The sequence below is a fragment of the Crocodylus porosus genome, unplaced genomic scaffold (genome assembly GCF_001723895.1).
Source record: "Crocodylus porosus isolate Cpor-Errol unplaced genomic scaffold, CroPor_comp1, whole genome shotgun sequence".
NCBI classification, from domain to species: Eukaryota; Metazoa; Chordata; order Crocodylia; family Crocodylidae; genus Crocodylus; species Crocodylus porosus.
Window position 1 is genome coordinate 88,049,943 of NW_017728918.1, and position 19,836 is coordinate 88,069,778.

Below are 19,836 nucleotides of genomic sequence, written 5' to 3' on the forward strand. Positions count from 1 at the left end.
GATGATCTCCCGAGGTCCCTTCCAGCCCTTATGTCTATGAAATCTATGAAATCTTGGCTGTATCCACCACCCATCTGCAGTGCTGGCAGCTGAGCTTCCTTCTTTGTCGTGCATGCAACTCGGGCACTCCAGCTCTCTCCCAGGCACCACAGCAAGAGTACGGGGGAAGTAACAGTTGGGTAAAAACCCATGGGGTACATGCTGGCCATTCAGGGGCCTCCAGTTGAACAGCCCTGACCTCACGGTGTAAGTCAGAAAGAAGTCTGGAATGTTGATGTGGAAATGTTTTAATGTGTATACAGTTGCTGTTGTGTATGCATTTGAGTGTAGTGATGCTCAACTAGGATGCCATGGCACCTGGGGGTGCCTTGGGATCCTGTCAAAGGTGCCATGGGGTGCCGTGCACTGCATGGTGTGCAAATATGATTCATAAGAGAAAACCAGAGTTTTCAAATAGCAATAGAAAAGATGTTAACCCTTCTGCCCTGCTGTGGGCTATCTGAGTTCTTTGCGACGGAAAAACTGCTGTATTTTTTTTTCTGTAGTCAAGAAGAAAAAAAAATGTAAGCTAAGAGCTGACATTTTCTGAGGGGTGCCTTGAATCTATTGACAGTGTATCCCAAGTCTGTGAACGTTTAAGAACAATTGTTAGAGATTTGTCTTACAATTCATTAAGACATGTTGGTCTTGGCTCCAAAACAGGTTTTAACTGAACATAATACAGCTTGGCTTTGTTTATCATGCTTCATATAAACAGTAAGATACTGAGTGAGTTAACTAAATTACAGTGAAACATGATAATTCATGTCAACGAATTTTGTGTTCCTGGCACTTGGAAACGGTAATTAAAGTTTACCTTTATCTAGAGAAAACTCTTCACACTAAGTAATTTTTAAGCCCTTTGTTCTTACTAACTCATTTGGATTCAGGACTTCTCTCCTCCAGAATCTTATGCTAACTGTAGTTGAGAAAACTATACTGTGCTTTATTTGGCACCAGCTGTACAACTGCAAGTGACCCTGTATCTGGATTGTAACTCTGCCTTTCTTTAGTCTTTAAAAGATGGTATGCCATCATCACACTCTTCTAAACTTTTGTTGGTTTTAGCTTTGCTACCTAGTCTTCCTCATTCTCTTACCATCCCTAAGTTAAGTCATAACACTGAACATTTTACAAGAAGACCTGCTCTATTGTTGTTGGCAGTCCCTCAATTTGAGAATCATCTCTACCACCGCACATTGATGGTTCTTCAGGTGGATGGGTCTTGAGGTGAAAGTAAGGCAAGGAAATTAAAAGACATGGTGAAGAGCAAGAACACACATTGAAAAGCAGAATTTTGAGGACCATACATATCAAGAATTATGGGGAAGTGTTGTGGAGGTGGCGCAGCTAATACAGAGTCAGAGGAAGGGATTGGGTGTCTTTGGATAAGAAGCTTAGGAGCTATGCCAGTGGCTCATCAAGAGTTTTCCCCTTCTATTTTTTTGTGACCCAACCCCTCCCAGGATGCACTTTGCTTCCATACTCTCTGCACATAAACCTATTTCCAAAAATCCTGCAAAAGTAGAGGAAAGAGGAGCTTCGCTTATGGCTTGTTGAGTTCTCCCTGCTGCTGTTCTCACCACAGCCCCTCATAAAGGGCACTTGGCTTCTCTGTCCTCATACAAGCATACTTTTAATGCCTCCTGCAGTCTCCACTCGCTTCCTCCTGCATATCATGTTAGTCCTCTGAAGTGCCTTGCCTCTTCTAGTCCCACCAGATTTCCATATATTTCTCTCTTCACTCTTCCCACTCCATTCCTCATATGAATGCTTATGCATTTGTTCCCCATAATGAGGTCGAGTGATGCAAAGGAAGGGATATGAGCAACTAAATAAAATAGAGAAAAATGTTGTAAGGAAAGTTGCCTGTGCTGTTGGCTGGAAGCCCAATGAAGAAGTGTCACCATTTCATGAATTCTTTGACACTACTCTGCCCCCTGCCCTACTGTGGTATCAAAGACAGGACAGTGTCATTGCTTCACGGTCTGTATCCATATGTATTCAGTTCCTATAATGCTGCTCCTAATATGTTGTAGAACTAAGGCAGCAGAACAGGGGAACCAAGTGTCTCTCTTGAAACATTTGATGTTTGTTTCCCAAATCATTATTGCTTCACTTGATCTGGTTCAGAAAAGTTAAGTACACTGCTGCTTTCTCCATTTCCTATAGGAACCCATTTGCTAGAGACTCAATGCAGATAATCCGTACCCCTTTTTGAGGTAACCCAGCATAGGAACCATTCTGTCTTCCCAGAAGTCGCTTGCTAGAAACCTTCTTCCTTCATTTCTCTCTCCATCATCTAAAACCCCTTTTCAACCCTGTACCATATCCCTATCCCCTTATTAACCCAGCCTTTCTTCCTGCCTCACCAACTGGTTAGTGAGAGAGAGAAATATGTGAAAATTTTTGACTAACCAAAGTTTTCATTCTTATGTTTTACCTAAAATAGTATTAGCTAATGAATCTGAATAACAGCGTTGACTAAGCTTGGTTAAACTCAGGTTATGTCAAAGGGAGTATATCTTTTGCACGTGGCTTTACCAGTTCAAATGTCTGAGTTACTGAATGGTGGTTGCATGTTTAATCAGAGTCCTTTCAAGCATCACATTTAGGTAAAAGTGTTCAAAGAAACGTGAAGATAATAAGCCAGATATTCTAAAAGGGAGCACTTGAAAAATGTTTGCTGTAGAAGTTAGTAAGTAACATACTGAAAAATTGCTTGGAGGTAGGGAAGGGACATATGAACCCGTGGCTGTGGTCACATTTTACAAACTTGGGACTCGCAGAGATAAAGGGCATTTGAGTAGAACAGAAGGGGGCTTTCGTAGGTGTCCAAAAGGTTGAGCTTTATGAGGGTTCTAACATCAAGTGGTCCTCTTGTCTAACAGATGCTGACAGGCAAGACTCAATTAACCTGTTCCTGGGAGTTTTCCAGCCAGTGGAAGGGAAACCTCATCTCTGGGAACTTCCAACTGATTTTTATTTGCATCACAGGAATACTCTGAGTCTCTCACAGACCAGGAGAAGGTATTTCGTTTAGCTCTTATTCAATTTATAATAAACATTCAGAATTAAACTGTTTTAGATGTATTCAGCTTTTTGGAAAGATGCTAAGTAAAGTGTACAGTGGAAGGGACATCATGTTTTAAACATTAGTAAAAACAAGAAATTTCTTCAGTTTTGCAAACAGGGCTGTGCAACATCAGACATTGAGTGTTTTGAAGAATTTACTTTGTAATCTTTCCATTCAATGGAAAAAGACTTTTTTTAAAAAAGAAAAGGATTTTCCTACAAATGAAACTTGCAGTGTGAAATGATCTCTTGTTTTACAGAAATGCTATTACCAGCATTTTGTTACTCTGTACACAAGTACTTTGGCTGGTGAATTTGAAGCAGATTTATTACAGTAGCAATGTATTTGAAATTAAGTGATAAGCATTCTTTGTTTTTTCTGGCTGCAGCCAGTAGTCAGCTGTGGAGATGAAGACATTTACATTTCTGCCTCTTACCCCATTTGCATCCCAGCCAGACTGAGTCCATTCTAAAAACTGCATCTACCCAGTTCAATATACCACACATCATAGTTGTGCAATGGTATAACAGGTGTAAAAAGATAAAATACTTAAATTCCAGGAAGGTTTTTTTTTGAAAATGATAATCTCAGCACACTGACCTTGTTATGTACTGTAAATATGGGTCACACCTCTGATTCACTTCTTACACTGTAAAGAAAGGTAATGATAGAAACAGGTACTGAAAAAATTTCTAAATTGTATTTGGTATTTCATCTGACTGTTAGAAATTTGCTATTACTATATTTGCGTAAATCCAAGATGGCTCTGAATTTAAAATTACTCCCCTAGAAATTAGATTCTATACATGAAAAATATATACATTTTTTAACTTTTCATGTGTAGAATCTAATTATTGTAGGGTCATTTTCAGTTCATCAGTCAAACTGACAGTTAGTGGGCTGCATGTGGCCCATGAAGGGTTAAGTTGTGTTCCTACTCCGCCTGTGGAGCTGCGAAAGCATTGGCAGGGGACAGGTGTGGGGGTGGGTGGGAGGCAGTAAAGGACAGAGGCTGCAGTGGGGTGGAAGTGGGGAGGCAGGCAGCAGCTGTGGCTCCAGCCCCGGGCCCTAGCTGTGGCCACAGCAGCAGCCACCTGCCCCCGCTCCCCAGACACTTTGTACTTGATTCCAAGATGAAGGCCTTTTTGTCCCTCATGTTAAATGGAGGGGGGACACATCATCTTGGAATAAAGGAAATACGGTACCTTGATCCTGCTATTCTTGTAGAAACTTCATCTGTGCAGATAAAAGTGCAGTTTAACAAAGATAAGTACAAAGTACTGCATCTAGGGAGACAGAATCACCAACACACCTACAGACTGGGAAGTGACCTTCTAAGCAGCTCAGCAGCAGAAAGGGATCTCAGAGTCCTAGTAAACTCCAAAATGAACATGAGTTGTCAGTGTGAAAAGTGATAAGTAAAGCCAACCTTTTTCATGCATTAGAAGTTACATCACAAGCAGGTCAAAGGAGGTGATACTTCACCTTTATCTGGCATTGATAAGACTGCAGCTGGAGTACTGCATCCAGTTCTGGGCACTGCACTTCAAGAGGGATGTGGATAACCTAGAGAGGGTCCAGAGGTTAGGGGCCTGCAGGTAAGATCCTATGAGAAGAGATTGAGGGACCTGAACCTCTTCAGCCTCCACAAAAGAAGCCTGAGAAGGAATCTTGTGGCTGTCTACAAATTCACTGGGCGGAGGGGGCAGCAAGGAATAAGGGATACTTGGATTACCAGGGCGCCCCTTGGGGTTACTAGGAACAATAGCCATAAACTGACCGAGAGCAGATTTAGATTAGGCGTTAGAAAAAAATTCTTTATGGTGAGGGTTTTCAGAATCTAGAATGGGCTTCCAAGGGAGGTGGTGCTCTCCCCTACTGTGGGGGTCTTTAAGAGGAGACTGGACAAGCAGCTAGCTGGGGTCATTAGACCCCAGCGCTCTTTCCTGCCGAGGGTAGGGGGTCAGACTCAACCTACTGAGGTCCCTTCCAACCCTAAAAATCTATGAAATCTATTAAAAGATCTGAAAGTTTACTTCAGTGTTTTTTATTTTGTTTTGTTTTTAAATCTGGAGAAGATTCCAGTGTCTTACATATCTGCTTTGTTCATTTCAGTTGATATCCAAAAACAACTATTTCTAAATTGTGATTTATTTATTTTTTAATTTTTTTTATTGTTTCATCTATTTTCTTATGCAGCATTGTCTCCTGAGGCTTTTTTAGATGCACATTCATTGCAGTCACACAGCAAAGTTCTGGTTAGACTAGGCACATAACATCTATATAGCGTTCACATTCATTTTGTTGCCTGCTTGTCCTGACTCTTGCTCTGTGTAAAAGTAAATCCGACTTGTATGTTTCTAAAATGAATTCCTTGGTCTTCCTTCAATCCATTATCTTATTTGTACCAAAAGCAGTCTCCTTCTTCATTTATACTCTTAACTGAAGAATATAAATGAAGAACTGAAGAATATATTCTTAACTTGAAATAGAGTTCTTAAAACTTGCTAGCATTTTTTTTCTTGTCTCTTAAGACTTCTCATATTTCTTTGTGGTTTTTTCTGGTAAAATTCATAATATACAGGCAACATTGTTCCATGCGGAAATAATGACTTCTGAATACAGTAAACTGATGGATTTTTGTTTTGCTCATTTCCTGTTAAATTTCTATTTGCACCTTCAAATTGTAATTTCTTTACATCGGATCATGGGTTCTGAAGTATCCGTAGAACTCCTAGATTGGGGCCTTTGGCCACTAAAGCAATACAAAAAGTAATGAAAAGTAATATGCTTGGATACCTTGGAATAAAGTTGTTTACCCTAAAGTCTTTATTTCTCAAGTTTCTCATGTTACTTAGCTCTCTCCTTCAGAAAGAGAGGATTTCATAAAGAGTTGTGTATATTTTGTTTTCATTGTCTGTCTTCATGATTTTAAGCAGAAGTACAGAATCATGGAAATAGGGACCTCCCCCCCCCCCGGTTACCTTGTATATACCAGTGCCAGCTGTAAGACAACATTCTTCTGCATAGTGCTTAGAAGAACTAGAAGAGCTGGCTCCACTAGAACACTGTCTCATGGCATCTTCTAGGGGAATGGCCATAGTGCAGAGCCAGCTATGTAGTATATATGCTGTTGTCCCAGGAACACTGAACTACACAATGCAGCTTGTTCCAGAACACTGTACTGACCTAGGCAGAATTTGGTCCTTAATAATAGGACTATATGCATGTATTTGAAATAAAAGCAAAAAGATAACATTTTTTCTTTATCCATAGACAGAGATAATTAGCTATGCTTGTCTGAATTCAGGCAGAAAAAAGCAGGGGAGGTTGGCCCCTTGGGAACTAACTTCATCAGCCTACTCGCGAGTCCATTTATAGCATCTGACAAAGTAGGCTGTTGTCTATGAACATGCATGTTTCTGACTCGGTCTATAGGTGCCATCCTTCTGTAGCCCTACCTTCTGACCTTTTTTTTTTTTCCAATTTTTTCTCCTTCTAATAATGTCAGAATAATTTAGAAGAAAATAAGCAGTAATTGGAATACCTAAGTCCCTGAGTAGGTTAAAAAAGTACAACCATGCTCTTTCTGTTGTCCAGGTATTTATTGATTTCAGTTGGTTGTTCTTTCATTGTGTAAGCTGCTAGAGCGCATTGCCCTTGCTATTAAAAACTCTAGCAAAGAAATGCATTCTAGTTCTCAAGCCCATATTAACATCTTCTGTTAAAATTGTCATTTCACGTTTCTCCTACCGGGAAACTAGCTGATCTGGATTTTTCATGAAGCACTGATAATCTGCAAAGTTTATCTAGTACTTGCTCATAAGAATTATTGAAGACGCACCATCAAACCTCCCCAAATTTTGAGACTTGTGATATGAAGGGTATTTTGTAAAAAGAAGCGTTGGAATTAGCTTTATCTTATTGTCTTGCAGTCTGATGACTGTGGTCTTCTCAGTTACCTTCTCCACCTGCTTTTGTCCTTCTTTGTTGTGGTATGTCCTGAAGTCCGGTCCTGGAGCCGTGTTATTTCGAGTAACCTTCCTGAAGTCAACACTTCACTATACAGGCAGAACTCTTGTCTTCATTGGACCTCTTTGAGTTCAGCTATCTGTTAAGAGGGAACTAGTTGCAGGACTGGGGCCTGTTCAGACTTCTCAAACCAAGGATGATTATCTTTCTGCCCTCCTGGATTATAAAGCATCATGTATAGAAGGGCTGTCCAACTGACAATCTGTAGGCTGCATGTGACCCATGAGGGGTTAAGTTGTGGCCCCCAAGCTCCTGCTCTACCACCTGTTCCCCTCCACCCCTTGCTTCAACTGCAATAGCAGCTGGGGACTCTGAGCTCCCCCTCCCTCTCTGGCTGCTCCTTCCTGACCCTTCCCCAGGGTGGTGGGGCAGCACAATGCAGGAAACATAGGATGAGTCCAGGGGCCTTGTGGATATTCAGTGCAGCAGTCAAGCAGGAGTAGCCATAGGGCCCGGGGGTCTGTGGTTTGCCGTGGTCAACACAAGCAGCATGTGACCTGTGCTGATGCAGTATTCAGGACATGTGCCCTCTGGCCACATGGAAGTTGGACAGCCCTATTCTACACCATAATATGGGTGTGCAAGAAGGCTAAAATTAAAGAAAAATAGGGACTTGAGCCAATCCTGTAGTCTGACTCCCTGTATGCAGCAAGATTAACCCTGTCTAAACCGTGTATACTTTTTATATAAGAGTTCATATGTTATGTTATTTGTTTGTACAATTTCCCCCTACAGCTATACTTACTGGTGGACACAAGGTGTATTGAATCATTTACCACTGCCTTATGATGAAGGTAAGTCTTCAGTTTGGTGCTTGTTTTAGAGAATACCTTGAAAAACATTTATTTTAATTTGGCCACTAAATGCTTTGCAACTCTTTTATCACAAATTAACAAACTCATTATGAAACTGTGCAGCTGTCATAACAGTTGACAAGTGATCTCTCTAAATATGTGCAAGAGATACCAGATATATGTGCTAAACTGGCTAAATGTCTCTCACTGAGTTATGCAAATCTACAATACCTGCTTGTACATGTGGTGTTTGCCTTCCACAGGATTAAACATAAGGAAGTGTTTTAATAGCTTTTGCCTTGCCCATTCAATTGTGGATAGCAATATAGCAACTTGCAAAAGAATATTGTAACTAATGATAGAGATGTTTATGGAGTGTTGTCCAACTATATTTTAATGATCTATTAGATACTGTGACACATCCTGACCCCAGACATACCCTGGGTAAGGCAAGCATCTTTGTGACACGCTTCCAGGGTGCTTCCACGCTTTTGGAGTGCCCTTCTGCCTCTGACTGCTGCTTCTCTCTTCTCTTCTGACTGCTGCTTGATCATTGAGAATGAGCTGAGATGTGCCAGAGGCCTGTTCCTTGGCCTGTGGTACCTCAGTGCTACCCATCTCACTCAAGCCTTGCCAGTCCTTAGCAGAGGGGATTTACTGGCGAGAAGGGTCATACCATTGTCTTGTCAGGTACTCAGAAAAGGTGGATCCTTTGTGTAGAATCGGTGAGCCTGTGTGGTCAAATGCCTTGGAATTACAGTTAACACTGACACTAAGTGGGTAAAAAGATGATAAAAAGGACTTATTATAATAAAACAAGAACAAGTGTAAGAAAACAGTAACTATATGTTGAGATTTAAATAGAGATATAAGAATGAACAAACAAAAGAAAATATCAGAACAATAACCTGTTCTTACCCTATACCTTAAATCCAAGGCTGCAGTCCCTAGCTTCAACAGATTAAAAAGCTGTTTGTCCCTGATCTCTGTTAGAGGATCCCATGTACCTGAGAGACTGAAGACAAAATCATGCTCTGGAGGCAGGCTTAAGTACAGTTGCTTATCTGGCTACTCGCATATGTCATCTTGGGGATTCTTGGGGAGCCAACAATATGCATATACATTTCTGACCCCCAAAAAGTACGTTTGCCAGAGCAGAAATCTTTCCTGATCTAAACCAGGCCAGGATAATATGTGCATCCTTTCAGACATGGAGATTGCTAAAGATGCTGTCTTGGGTAACTTCCCTCCACAGGGAGGAATTTCACTCTTCCCAGTAGCTTTACTGGCCATTTCTGACAGAGCCTAGTTCCTGTGCCTCAGAACACTCTCATGGGAGACAAGTAAGCAAGTCAAATGCTAATTCCAAGCCATTACTGCTCTTCAGCCACTTGGGCTTGGGGTCTTTCCTAGGAATCAAATAAGTTCAATGTTTGCTACTTGAAAGTTGTTATCATACTGTGCAATCCTGAGCCTATTAGAACATGTAAGAAATACATTTCATATCAAATACACTAATACATGCAAGCATAAGGCTGATAAGGCTAAATATAGCTTGGTGCTACCTTAACGTGGACACTCCACATGCCATATCAGTAAAACACATTTGGAAAGTCATGCATGACACCTTATAAACCCTTAGGTTCATGACACTCTCCAAATAGGAATTGTAATTTTTTTAAGTGAATAAAATTTGGATAGTTGTCAACTTTGACATTTATGGACAGGACTACAATTGTATGTCTTGTTCTGTATATGATGTTTTTCTGTCTTGTAGAAATATATATATAAAATATGTAATTGTCTCGCTAAGTTACTATAGGACCATTCACATTTTCCTGAATGTGCTAATGATTACAAATTGGATAAGTTGTCTTTTGTTTTTTCCAGTGACATGTTCTGAAAACAGGCAGAAGTTAATAGTAAAAAAATTCCATAAATATGAAGAAGAGATTGATATACACAATGAATTTTTTCGGCCCTATGAACTGAGCAGTTTTGATGAAACCTTTTGCTTGGCAATGACCAATTCTATACGGTATTTATGTGATGTTTTACTATTCTAATAACTTGAAACTTGTTTGCCTAAAGTAGTGCAATGGACTGCACATGATCTGCTTTCTAGAAATGACTTTGAAATATTTGTCTAATTAATTTTTTTTAACAAAATTTCCTAAAATGAAATGAGATTTCTAAAATTCAGGTGCAGTTTGTTGGAAAACTACCTAGACCTGAAGAATGGTGCTTTATGACCAAAAATTTGTTCAGCATCTTTCCCATCTATATATTTCGTCCAGTAAAAGATAACACACAAAACCCTTACCTCTTATACATTTCATGGTCCATTGTGATTACACTACTCTAACATTACTGGAACAAATGTTCTCTCATTGGATTATTATTATTATTATCATCATCATCATTCTCTCATTCCTGGACAGTTCTTCTTTGTCTCTGAAAGATGCCAATTGGTTATGGATTTATGTTGTGAAAATTAAAAATATTGGAAGGTTTTTAGCAGATTTTGTTATCATGTTCCTTGACCATTTTAGAATATTGGTTGCCTCTAGCTTTTTCTTTTCACCTTACTTTACGCTCATCAGATTGCTTTGATTTCTAGAACCTATTTGATATAACAGTTATAGTGCAGCCACATCTGGTACACTTGGTTATATCTGTCTCTGTCACCAACAATCTTACAACTTACACTCCAACTATAATATACTATGTGCACAGAGAGGTTGTTACCCAAGTTGGTCTGAAGTCAGGCAGAAGGCAGACAGAGTGGCACCTTTTATATATTAATTCAGAAACTTGTGGCAGGCTATTTTAACCTTCCTGGACAGTCCATCACTGACCTCAGAAAAGGTGTTCTTAGCAAAACTTTAAAAATGGACTTAAGGATGAAATTGCAGAACAAGAAATCATCCACAGGCTGGATTGTGTGAACTTAGTCTTAACAGAAACTACAGATTCTTGTTCCATTACCTGGGTTAGCTTTTATAACCCCTGTGTTCCAATGGTTTTACTGCTTCATTTACCTTTAGGTACAGCCAATAGAATCATGAGGACAAGTGACTGACATGTGTTTTCACCAGTGAACTGAAAAATAGGATTTTTTTTGCTGTCCGTTCCTTATTTAGAAATGGACAGGGGACAAAGGATTTAACAGGGTGGTCCAGTATAAAACAGGACCAGTGGCCACCTTACTTGCCGCACCATGCTGTCTGAGCTCCCTCCCCTGTTTCACTATACTGCGTACACCCTAGATGCACACTGCACAATGCCGTGTCACATGGATGACCCCCTACTACACCCCACCAATGCTCCTGGATCTTTTGGTATGTGCTTCTCAGCCCAGTGGGCCATGCTGTATCACGCTGTCACCAGGGTGGTGGCTGGCAGCAAAGGGAGGGGGAGTTCAGAGACTCTGGCAACAGCATCAGGAGAGCAACCAGGAGTCCAGGGGCCACAGGTTAACCTCTTGAGGGCTGGATGTGGCCCACAGGCTGCCAGTTGGAGAGCCCTCATATACCATGTTTGTATTATTTGTCTAATAACATTCTTGTATGAAGGTTGCTGCAAACGTTTTGCTCTGTTTAATTTGATCTCAGTACTGCTTTGCTTGAATATGTTGATTGCTTTTTGACTTTGCCAGTCACCCTAATTATAATATTTGCAGAGGTTTACTTTGTGGTTGCTCAGGAACAGGACTGAGATATCTGCTTTAGTTACATTTCTGCAGCTGTAAACTGAAGCCTTACAAAAGGGCTAATATTGGTAACAGTATATACTTCCTGCTTCTCAGTTCCTTTCAACCACCTGTCTAGAGACAGTTCTTAAGTTCCCTAGCAGTTTTGAGCCTTAGGAGGCACTCCCAATCCATGTTTTCTCCTTTTCCTTTTCATTCTTTCACTTCCCTAACACCTTTTGCCTTGTTTGAATTCAAAAGCAGATGTTGGAAAATAGCATTGGTAGAATATGTAGACTTCTTGGTAGAAAGAACTAACAAAACCTGACAAAATATAATTTCAAATATTGAGCTCTTTGTTTTCTCTCTTCCTCCAGAGACTTCATGCCTAAGAATGTTGGCATTGATCCAAGTCCATTTACCGTCCGTAAACCTGATGAAACTGGAAAATCAGTGCTGGGGTAAGACTGGTCTTAAAATATAGAATTCAAGACATTTGTTCTGGCATATCATCATCAAAATTCCGGCATATAAATGCAATTAACTGTAAAAAGGTATGAGAGAAAGAGCTCTAAATGAGTAATGACCTGGATAAAGAAGCCACACATACACTTAAATTATAAGATACAGGAGTATACAAGAGGCCAGGGAGAAGGAGAAGTCCAAAAATTAGACCAGGCTGTGGGTCTGGATATAGGAAATGGAGTGAAGAGTTAATTATGTTGAACACAGAAAGTTAGGAAGAGGGAATAGAACAAACCAGATCATCAGTTCAGTTGTGAAGAAGCTGGGTGAGAGTATGAGAGAAATTGATACACAGAGTTGAAGTTATAAAGTTGTATCTCCTGAAAAGAGCTCTCCAATTTAGAGACCAAGCAATGTTGGGGACAATGAATGAATTACTTGCTTAATAACTGCTAGCTTTTTGCTGGCACAATCTGGAAAGAGGTCCTAAGAGAGCCAAAGATAAGAATTTAGAATCACAGGTTTGGAAGGAACCTTAAGGTTATCCAATCCAGACTCCTGTAATTTTGATGGCAGGATTTGCTATTTTGTTACCAGATTTGCTTGTCACTTTGTGGTGCGCTCATTTATTAGGGGTACCTTTTTGGGGTCTCTGTAATTCTATCCACGTGCTGCTTCTGTTACTTGTGTTTCTGTATGGAGCTGTATCTCTCCCTTCTGCAAGTCCTTACCCCCAATGGAGCTATCTTGCAGGACTCAGTTTCAGTGGTGCTGGGTTTCAGCCACCAAATCAGTCAAATGCACATGTACACTAACATGACAGACCTGGCCTGGCCCAGTTGATCAGTACATACAGGCTGACCACCCTATTATGCCAAGAATCAGTTCATTAGGGCAACAATAAAATGCAGTCAGACACAAGCACACAGGTGAACAGAATACCACTGAATCAGGCTGGGGGTCCAGCTGACAACCTCATGGGCCAGCATTCAGTTCATTAGGGCATGTGTGAGCCAAACTGGCTCAGTCAGCCTATACAAGCTGATCCCCTTGTGTTTCTCAAACTCAGCACATCCCAGTCTTTTGCCTGAACTGTCCTACTGGTGGTAGTCTCTTGATGAGCGAACCCCACAGTATTTTGGGGCTTTACAGGGATCTTTGGCTTGGGTAAAAGAAGCATTGCTGCAGAGCAAGTGGGGAAGGGGAAGTAGAGAAGGAAAAATACACCAGGTTACCACCAGTTTGACTATAAAAAAATATTTCTTGCTAAGTATATGAAATGTATGATGGTTCTAGTAATAATAGCCATGCAAGGAAAAACAAACAAAAACAATTACAATATTACCCTGGTTCAATTGAGTATTTGGGGAAACCTAGTTCAAGCTTAACTAATAAAATTCAGGTTCAGAAAGCTATTCCTAGAAAGAAAAAGAGAAACAGGAAGAGAGAGAGCGAGCTGGGATCTCACTATTCCAATGCACTGTTTTGTTGACAGGCAAAGTTCCTAGCACAATTACTGAAGGTTAAATAAGTGACAAAGAGAGAACAATGGATGGTGTCAGAGAGCCTTCTCTCTCATGAAGCACACTGTTTGCTGCTTTACAGCTTTCTTACACCCTTAGTCCAGCCTCTTCAAAGCATTCTTTTAACTGTGTAGTCAAGAGAGTCCCAAGCTGTAATCGACAGGAAAAATCCTGTTATGTAAATGGTTTCATTTTAAATGAATTACCTTTTTCAGTGACAAGCGGTTATCTGGTTTGGAACATCTCAAGAAATGGATTAACAACCAGGAAAAGCAGAAGGTTTTAAGGAGTAACCTTAAACTTGAAATTATTATGAATATAGAAGATAAACTGGATGGGATACTGCATTATTTCTTCTCAGATGGCCTAGCTGTGCTTGCACTGTGAAGTCAGCATCAGTGTTTTGTATTTTACCTGTTGTGAATAAGCTTCAGTTTAGCATGACTTTCAGATCTTACTGTAGTCTTTTACTGGTGCCTTGATTTAGTCTGTTTTCTAAAACAGGAAATCCCAAGGGTATATGGAACATACTTAAGGGGATTACTTGGAGTGTTCATAAACTTTGTGGGTAGGACTTCCACCAGTCATCCCAGGAAAAGTATGGGAGTGTTTGTGGTCAGGGCTCCAATGGGCTGGATGTTATGATGACCCCTTAACCATTGTTCAAATGTCGCTTATACCTCCTCTGACTTTGGTCTCTTGCCTCAGCATTCCCTAACCTGGCAACCAAGTTTTAGTCAATTAAGTTTAAATAGGCCTCCCATACTGGGACCAGGGAATGTATGGCCGGAGATGCCCATTAAAGTTTTCTTCTGCTTATTTCTGGTTAGGTGAGATGTGTGTCAGGGAGGGGGAGAAGAAAAAGTCCTTTTTAAGTCCAGCAAGCTGGGTGCCAGGGTTCCCTCAAGAACACAGAGCTGATAGGTAACAATTCCTAAACTATCTCAGATGTATGCCCATCCACAGTGTGTTGGTTACGAAAGTATCTATCAAGAAATGTAAGTGTTTAGAAAGAAAATGAAAAAATAACAAAAATGAACTCAATAGAGAAAGTCTTATGTAATCATAGAGCTTTCTTCAGCTTTCTTCAACTACTGAGTATCTGAAGAAGGGTTTCAGAAATACCAAGTACCCAGGGGAAATTGAAATAGGGGATTCACAGGATAGGCAGAACCTGGCTGCTCCACTCCAAAGGTAATGTAGAGGGCATGGACACATAATGTAGAATGATTTAAATGTGGTTTTAACCTGACTCAGACAGATATACAAGCCTGTTAAATTGGCCTGGGATGGCTCAAAAAGATGCATGGAAAATCTAGTACTATTTTGAACCTGTTCACTGTAAGCCAGTTCAGTGTTATGTGTGGACACCAAGCATTCTGTGACATGGGTCTGGTCAGTCTTCTAGGTGTCCAAGGCTGCATTGGTCTTTATCCCTCCCCAACACTGCTGCAATAGTCTATTCTGATCCATGGCCAAAACGTACTGCCCCCCTTTTTTGTTGGCAGTCTTTATCAACCATCTCCCTTGTACTGCTTGCTCAATAAAAGCTATCTTTCTAACAACCACCTCTGTCCTCGCTCCTTATTTGACTGCAGTCTCTCATCATGCTTCCCCAACCCCTGAGAAGCAATACATGTGAATCTAAGAACCTCCTCCTCTCCCTGCCAAGTCAGGCAAGCATACCACAGACTTTGGTCTTTTGCAGGCTGTTGAACCTTATTGAACTCACATTTAGGAAACAAGGGAAAACAGAAAAGTGACAATGCCCCAAGCCACAGATCAGTGATCATCCACCCCTGAGGACTTCCAAAGCATGGGTACAAGCACTCACTCCTCCCCACCAACTCACTCATTGCAAGGCATGCTAGGCTGGGTGCTCACTACCACTTCCTGGTGTCAGAGCCACAAGACTTCACACAGTTGTGACCCACTTCCCAATTAGTGACATTTTAGAACAGATCAGTTGTTACGTGTGTCCACACCCAGAGGCTTCCGAGTTTCCCCCAAATGAGATGGCAGTCAAAATTTGGGAATGCATACAGTTGAAAATACTGTATGTTCATCTGTTTGTGAATGTATGTATTCTCCTTCTTTTTAATAGAAACAAAAGTAACAGAGAAGAAACTATGTTGCAGCGCAAGACAGCTGCTAGTGCCCCCCCCCCACCAAGTGAGGAAGCAGTGTCTAGCAGTTCAGAGGATGATTCTGGAACTGACAAGGAAGATGAAGGTGCTGTTTCTCAGCGCTCCACTCCAGTAAAGATGACTGATACAGGAGATAATACAAAAATAACTGAGGTAAGAAATTGCATTGACCTGTGGTGAAAGGGAGCCATCCTCTTAAGATTCACATTCTTTTTGAAAATACATTTTATCTGATGATGTTTACAACATCTGTTTGGATGTCATTGAAAGACTGAGAAGAAAAAAATATTTCTCCTGCTTACTTGTTTTGTACACTTGACAGCACTTAGTGTAACTATGAAACAGATTATATGCAATTGTCAGTTTCTCTGCAGTGCTAGGGGTCTCTCATGTTGTATTAGGAGAGAGAATAACATTAGAAAAAAATCTATGGACGTAAAGACTGACAGGGTCCCAGGAACTGGCAGCCCCAAAAGAGGGTCTAGTCCTCTATAATACCAAAGCTGTCAAAGCCAGAAATTTTTCCTGGTTCTATGCAATGGGTTTCACTACATCTCTTTTTAAACTTTGAACTGTTGCTTGGTAATTCAGCAGTGTGGTGAAACTTTTTTTTAATAGAACTAAGTTATTTAAAATCATGCTTGCTGATTTTTGTTGGATAATACTTTGCTAAATATTTTCATAAAAAATATCTTCATTGCCCTCCTGCTCTAGATCTCCATCCCTAGATTTTGAGATATGGTGGTTTAGTAAAAGCTACACTTATTTAATCAGGACTTTAGTAGGCTTTTTTCTTTATGTCATTATTGTATAACGTTAGTATTAATATTATTTTCTTTATAAAGATTTGGAGCTCTGTAACAGTAAGGTTTGTACTAGCATATAATAAGACAACTCTGTCCCTTAATGCAAATAGCTTACAGTTTAAATAGATAATGTAGGCAAAGAACTTAACCATTCCAGCAGTGTAGTCAGTGCTGTTTTGCGATTCACTTTAAAAATGCCTCTTTACAAACATCTTCCCCTTGGGTCTAGTTCAAAGTGTTGTTTTTTGTTTCTACCAGGTAGACATCTGGGATGCCACTGAAAAATTAGAAATGAGGGTAAAATGCTATACAACATTAAACTGTAAAGCAATACAAACTTAAACTGTAAAGTGACAGTGAATTGAAATGGTCAAGATTCTGATTACAGTTACCCCTTTACAGGGAAACTTCCATATAAACAGCATCTTATCTATGGGAAGTTGGCAGGAAATTACAATTGCAGCTTTTCTATATAGCTTTTAACATTTTACCTATGACATCATGATTTGTTTTATAGACAATGATTAGATTCTCTGATATGAAAGTTGGCTTCATATAGAGAGCTTAAATTTTCCTGAACCCAGTTAAATTATTTTTTATACTTGTGAAATAGTGTGGTACAGGAACAGTGTTTGATACCAGTGGATATATGTCTTCGCTAAATTTATGCCAAATTTTATAAATTGCAACAGATATTTTATCATCTCAAAATAATGAAGTATGAATGTCATCACCAGAGAGTGAATGTTTATGTTGGTTATAAAGACCAGTCAGGGCTCCTGTGGGCTATCCCTTACTCTTGCCACTAAGTACATCTATAAAATAGGTAACTGTAGTATTGATTCTGATAATTTTTTTGTAAAATACTTTTGAGGTTTGTAAATGAAGGGTACAAGTAAATAAATGTAAAATATTATTTATGGCATCTTTGAGGTGTGTTGGCTTACAAATAGAGGTAAAGTATTTTGTTTTTGTTAATATGTAAAGTCCTATTTTCTTCTTTATTCCTACCTTAACTTATATAAAATTATGAATTCAGAGTTGGATTATTAATTTGTACAATTATTTACTAAGAGCTATAATGTAAATATTTTCACAGACAGGCACTATTGTATCCACCTCTAGTCGGTTATTAATCTTGGGCCTAATCCATGGCTGCTATTATAAATTAGGATTTGATAGTTTTGATCACTGTGGGCATCTATACATGTGCTCTAGGGAAGGTGAGGGTGAACTTTAATCAGAGAGGTTCTGAGAGGCACTCTAATTAAGGCGCCCACAGTGTCATGTATATTCAGCATTCTGCGCTTCAAAATGGCGGCAGGGGCGCTTTAACAAAGGCTTGTTTAACAAGCTTTAGTTAAAACGCCCCTGCTGCCACTTTGAAATATGAGGACGCTGAATACACATGACATGGAGGCCACTGGAGCGCACTAATTAGCATGCTTCAGTAGTCTCGCAGCAGACTTGATTGAGTCTGCTCTGACGTATGTTAATTAGCACGCATTGGAGCAGAACTCTGTCACATGTATAGGTGCCCTGTGGGTTTAACTGCTGGTTTTGGCTGATTCAGACTGTCTTTAGGTTTTGACCACTGCCTTTTTGGCCTTTTCAAAAAATGGTTTGTGAAGGTTGTCCTACTTAAGAAAATATATGTCATAACTTACAAGGCTATAGAAATGATTATTTTGAAATGGCTATCAACTACTTCCATGGAGGAAGTTTTAGGCCCCTGGCAGATGTTACATCTGAAGTGCGAGTAATGTGTTAATGGACCAGTACGTTGTAACATGCCACATGTTCAAGCAATTTAGCCTAATAACCAGCCAGAAAAATGGGCATCCAGCCATAAATATGCTATTTGTAAAATGTAAAATGATCTTTGAAGCTTGTTTGCTTTGCACTTTAATTTGAATGTGTGGTATTTTATACAAAGGATTTGGGAGTTAGTCAAAATCCTTGCTAAACTCCAGATACACTATATGCACAGCATGCCCTTCATTCACCCAACTATTTTTCTTGTCACAGAAGGAAATTGAGTTTGTTTGACATGATTCATTCATAGTAAATCCATGCTGGCTGCTTGCAATCAACCTTTTCCAGGTGCTTGCAAGTAGACTTCCTTAAGATATGCTCCAGGAACTTTCTGGGTATTGAAGTAAGGCTAACTAATCTCAGAACTTTTCCTTAGTGCCTCTCTTTAAAAAAGGGAAAAGTATTTGCCCTTTTCCAGTCCCCTGATATTTTGCTAGTCTCTTATGACTTTGTACATGCTATTGTCAAGGGCTCTGAGATCACCTATGCAGCTTCCTTCAGTAGTCTGGGAGGAAGTTCATCAGGCTCTGCTGACTTGAATTCATTCAGACCCATGAAAAGCTCTCTGACTTTCCTTTATTTCATCCCTTAGGTTGTCCCCTTCCTTAGCCAAATAATCCTTGTTAACTGCTGGTTGCAGCCTGATTTTATTTATTAATTTATTTTTAATGAAGACTGAGACAAAGTAGTTCTTGAGCAGCTCTGCCTTTGCATCATCCTTGTTCACCGTGGCTATTTAATTGTAGACAGCTTCCTTGGTCTTTCTGCTCTGGCCAGCATATTTCTAGAATATCTTCTTGTTGTCCTTAACATGCCTTGCCCGGCGAAGTTCATTTTTTACTTTTGCCATCCTGATTTTTTTTCCCCTGTAAGTTCCTACTATTTCTTGGGATGCTTCCTTGGTAACCTGCTCATTTTTCCATTGCTTGTATACTGTGGCACAAAGCATTTTCTGGCACATTACCGGTTTGATTGCTTTCTTCACATCTCACCTATTTCTTAATTTATTCTGGATAATACTACCATTCATAAAAAGCTTTCTACTGAAGTGCTCAAATCTATTTATCACTGAAGACCACCAGGTTTCTGTTTTATAGTCATCCTTATATTATCTGGAAGCAATTTAAAGTAGGGACTTTTACAGGGCTGAAACACTGTTATCATAATGGAGTGGAGAGGAGTGAGACTTGGTTTGTAGTTTGAGGAGTTTCTGCAGTGTTAAAGGCAGACAAGGTTCTTTGGTTAAATGTGATTATCTTTTATTAGACCAACTAAATAGCTGGAAAAAAATGTTCTTTGCAAGCTGTTGGGCACAAACACCCTACTTCCAGCAGAGGGAGAGTTTGCAAATTGGTCTAATAAAAGAGATCACATTTACCCCAAGAACCTTGTCTGCCTATGTCCTTAAACCAACACGGCTACAGTCAACATCCCTGCAACATGGAATG

General features: G+C 39.9%; 1 protein-coding gene across 1 annotated transcript in view; it reads left to right on the forward strand.

Moving 5' to 3' along the window:
* Window positions 1-19,836, forward strand: part of FIG4 (FIG4 phosphoinositide 5-phosphatase) — a 124,587-nt gene that overhangs the window by 65,618 nt on the left and 39,133 nt on the right. Inside the window, exons 16-20 of the mRNA XM_019537892.1 lie at window positions 2,931-3,069; window positions 7,883-7,941; window positions 9,832-9,979; window positions 12,010-12,093; window positions 15,725-15,920. Coding sequence (XP_019393437.1) covers window positions 2,931-3,069; window positions 7,883-7,941; window positions 9,832-9,979; window positions 12,010-12,093; window positions 15,725-15,920 — 626 coding nt within the window. The remainder of the gene's footprint in view (window positions 1-2,930; window positions 3,070-7,882; window positions 7,942-9,831; window positions 9,980-12,009; window positions 12,094-15,724; window positions 15,921-19,836) is intronic.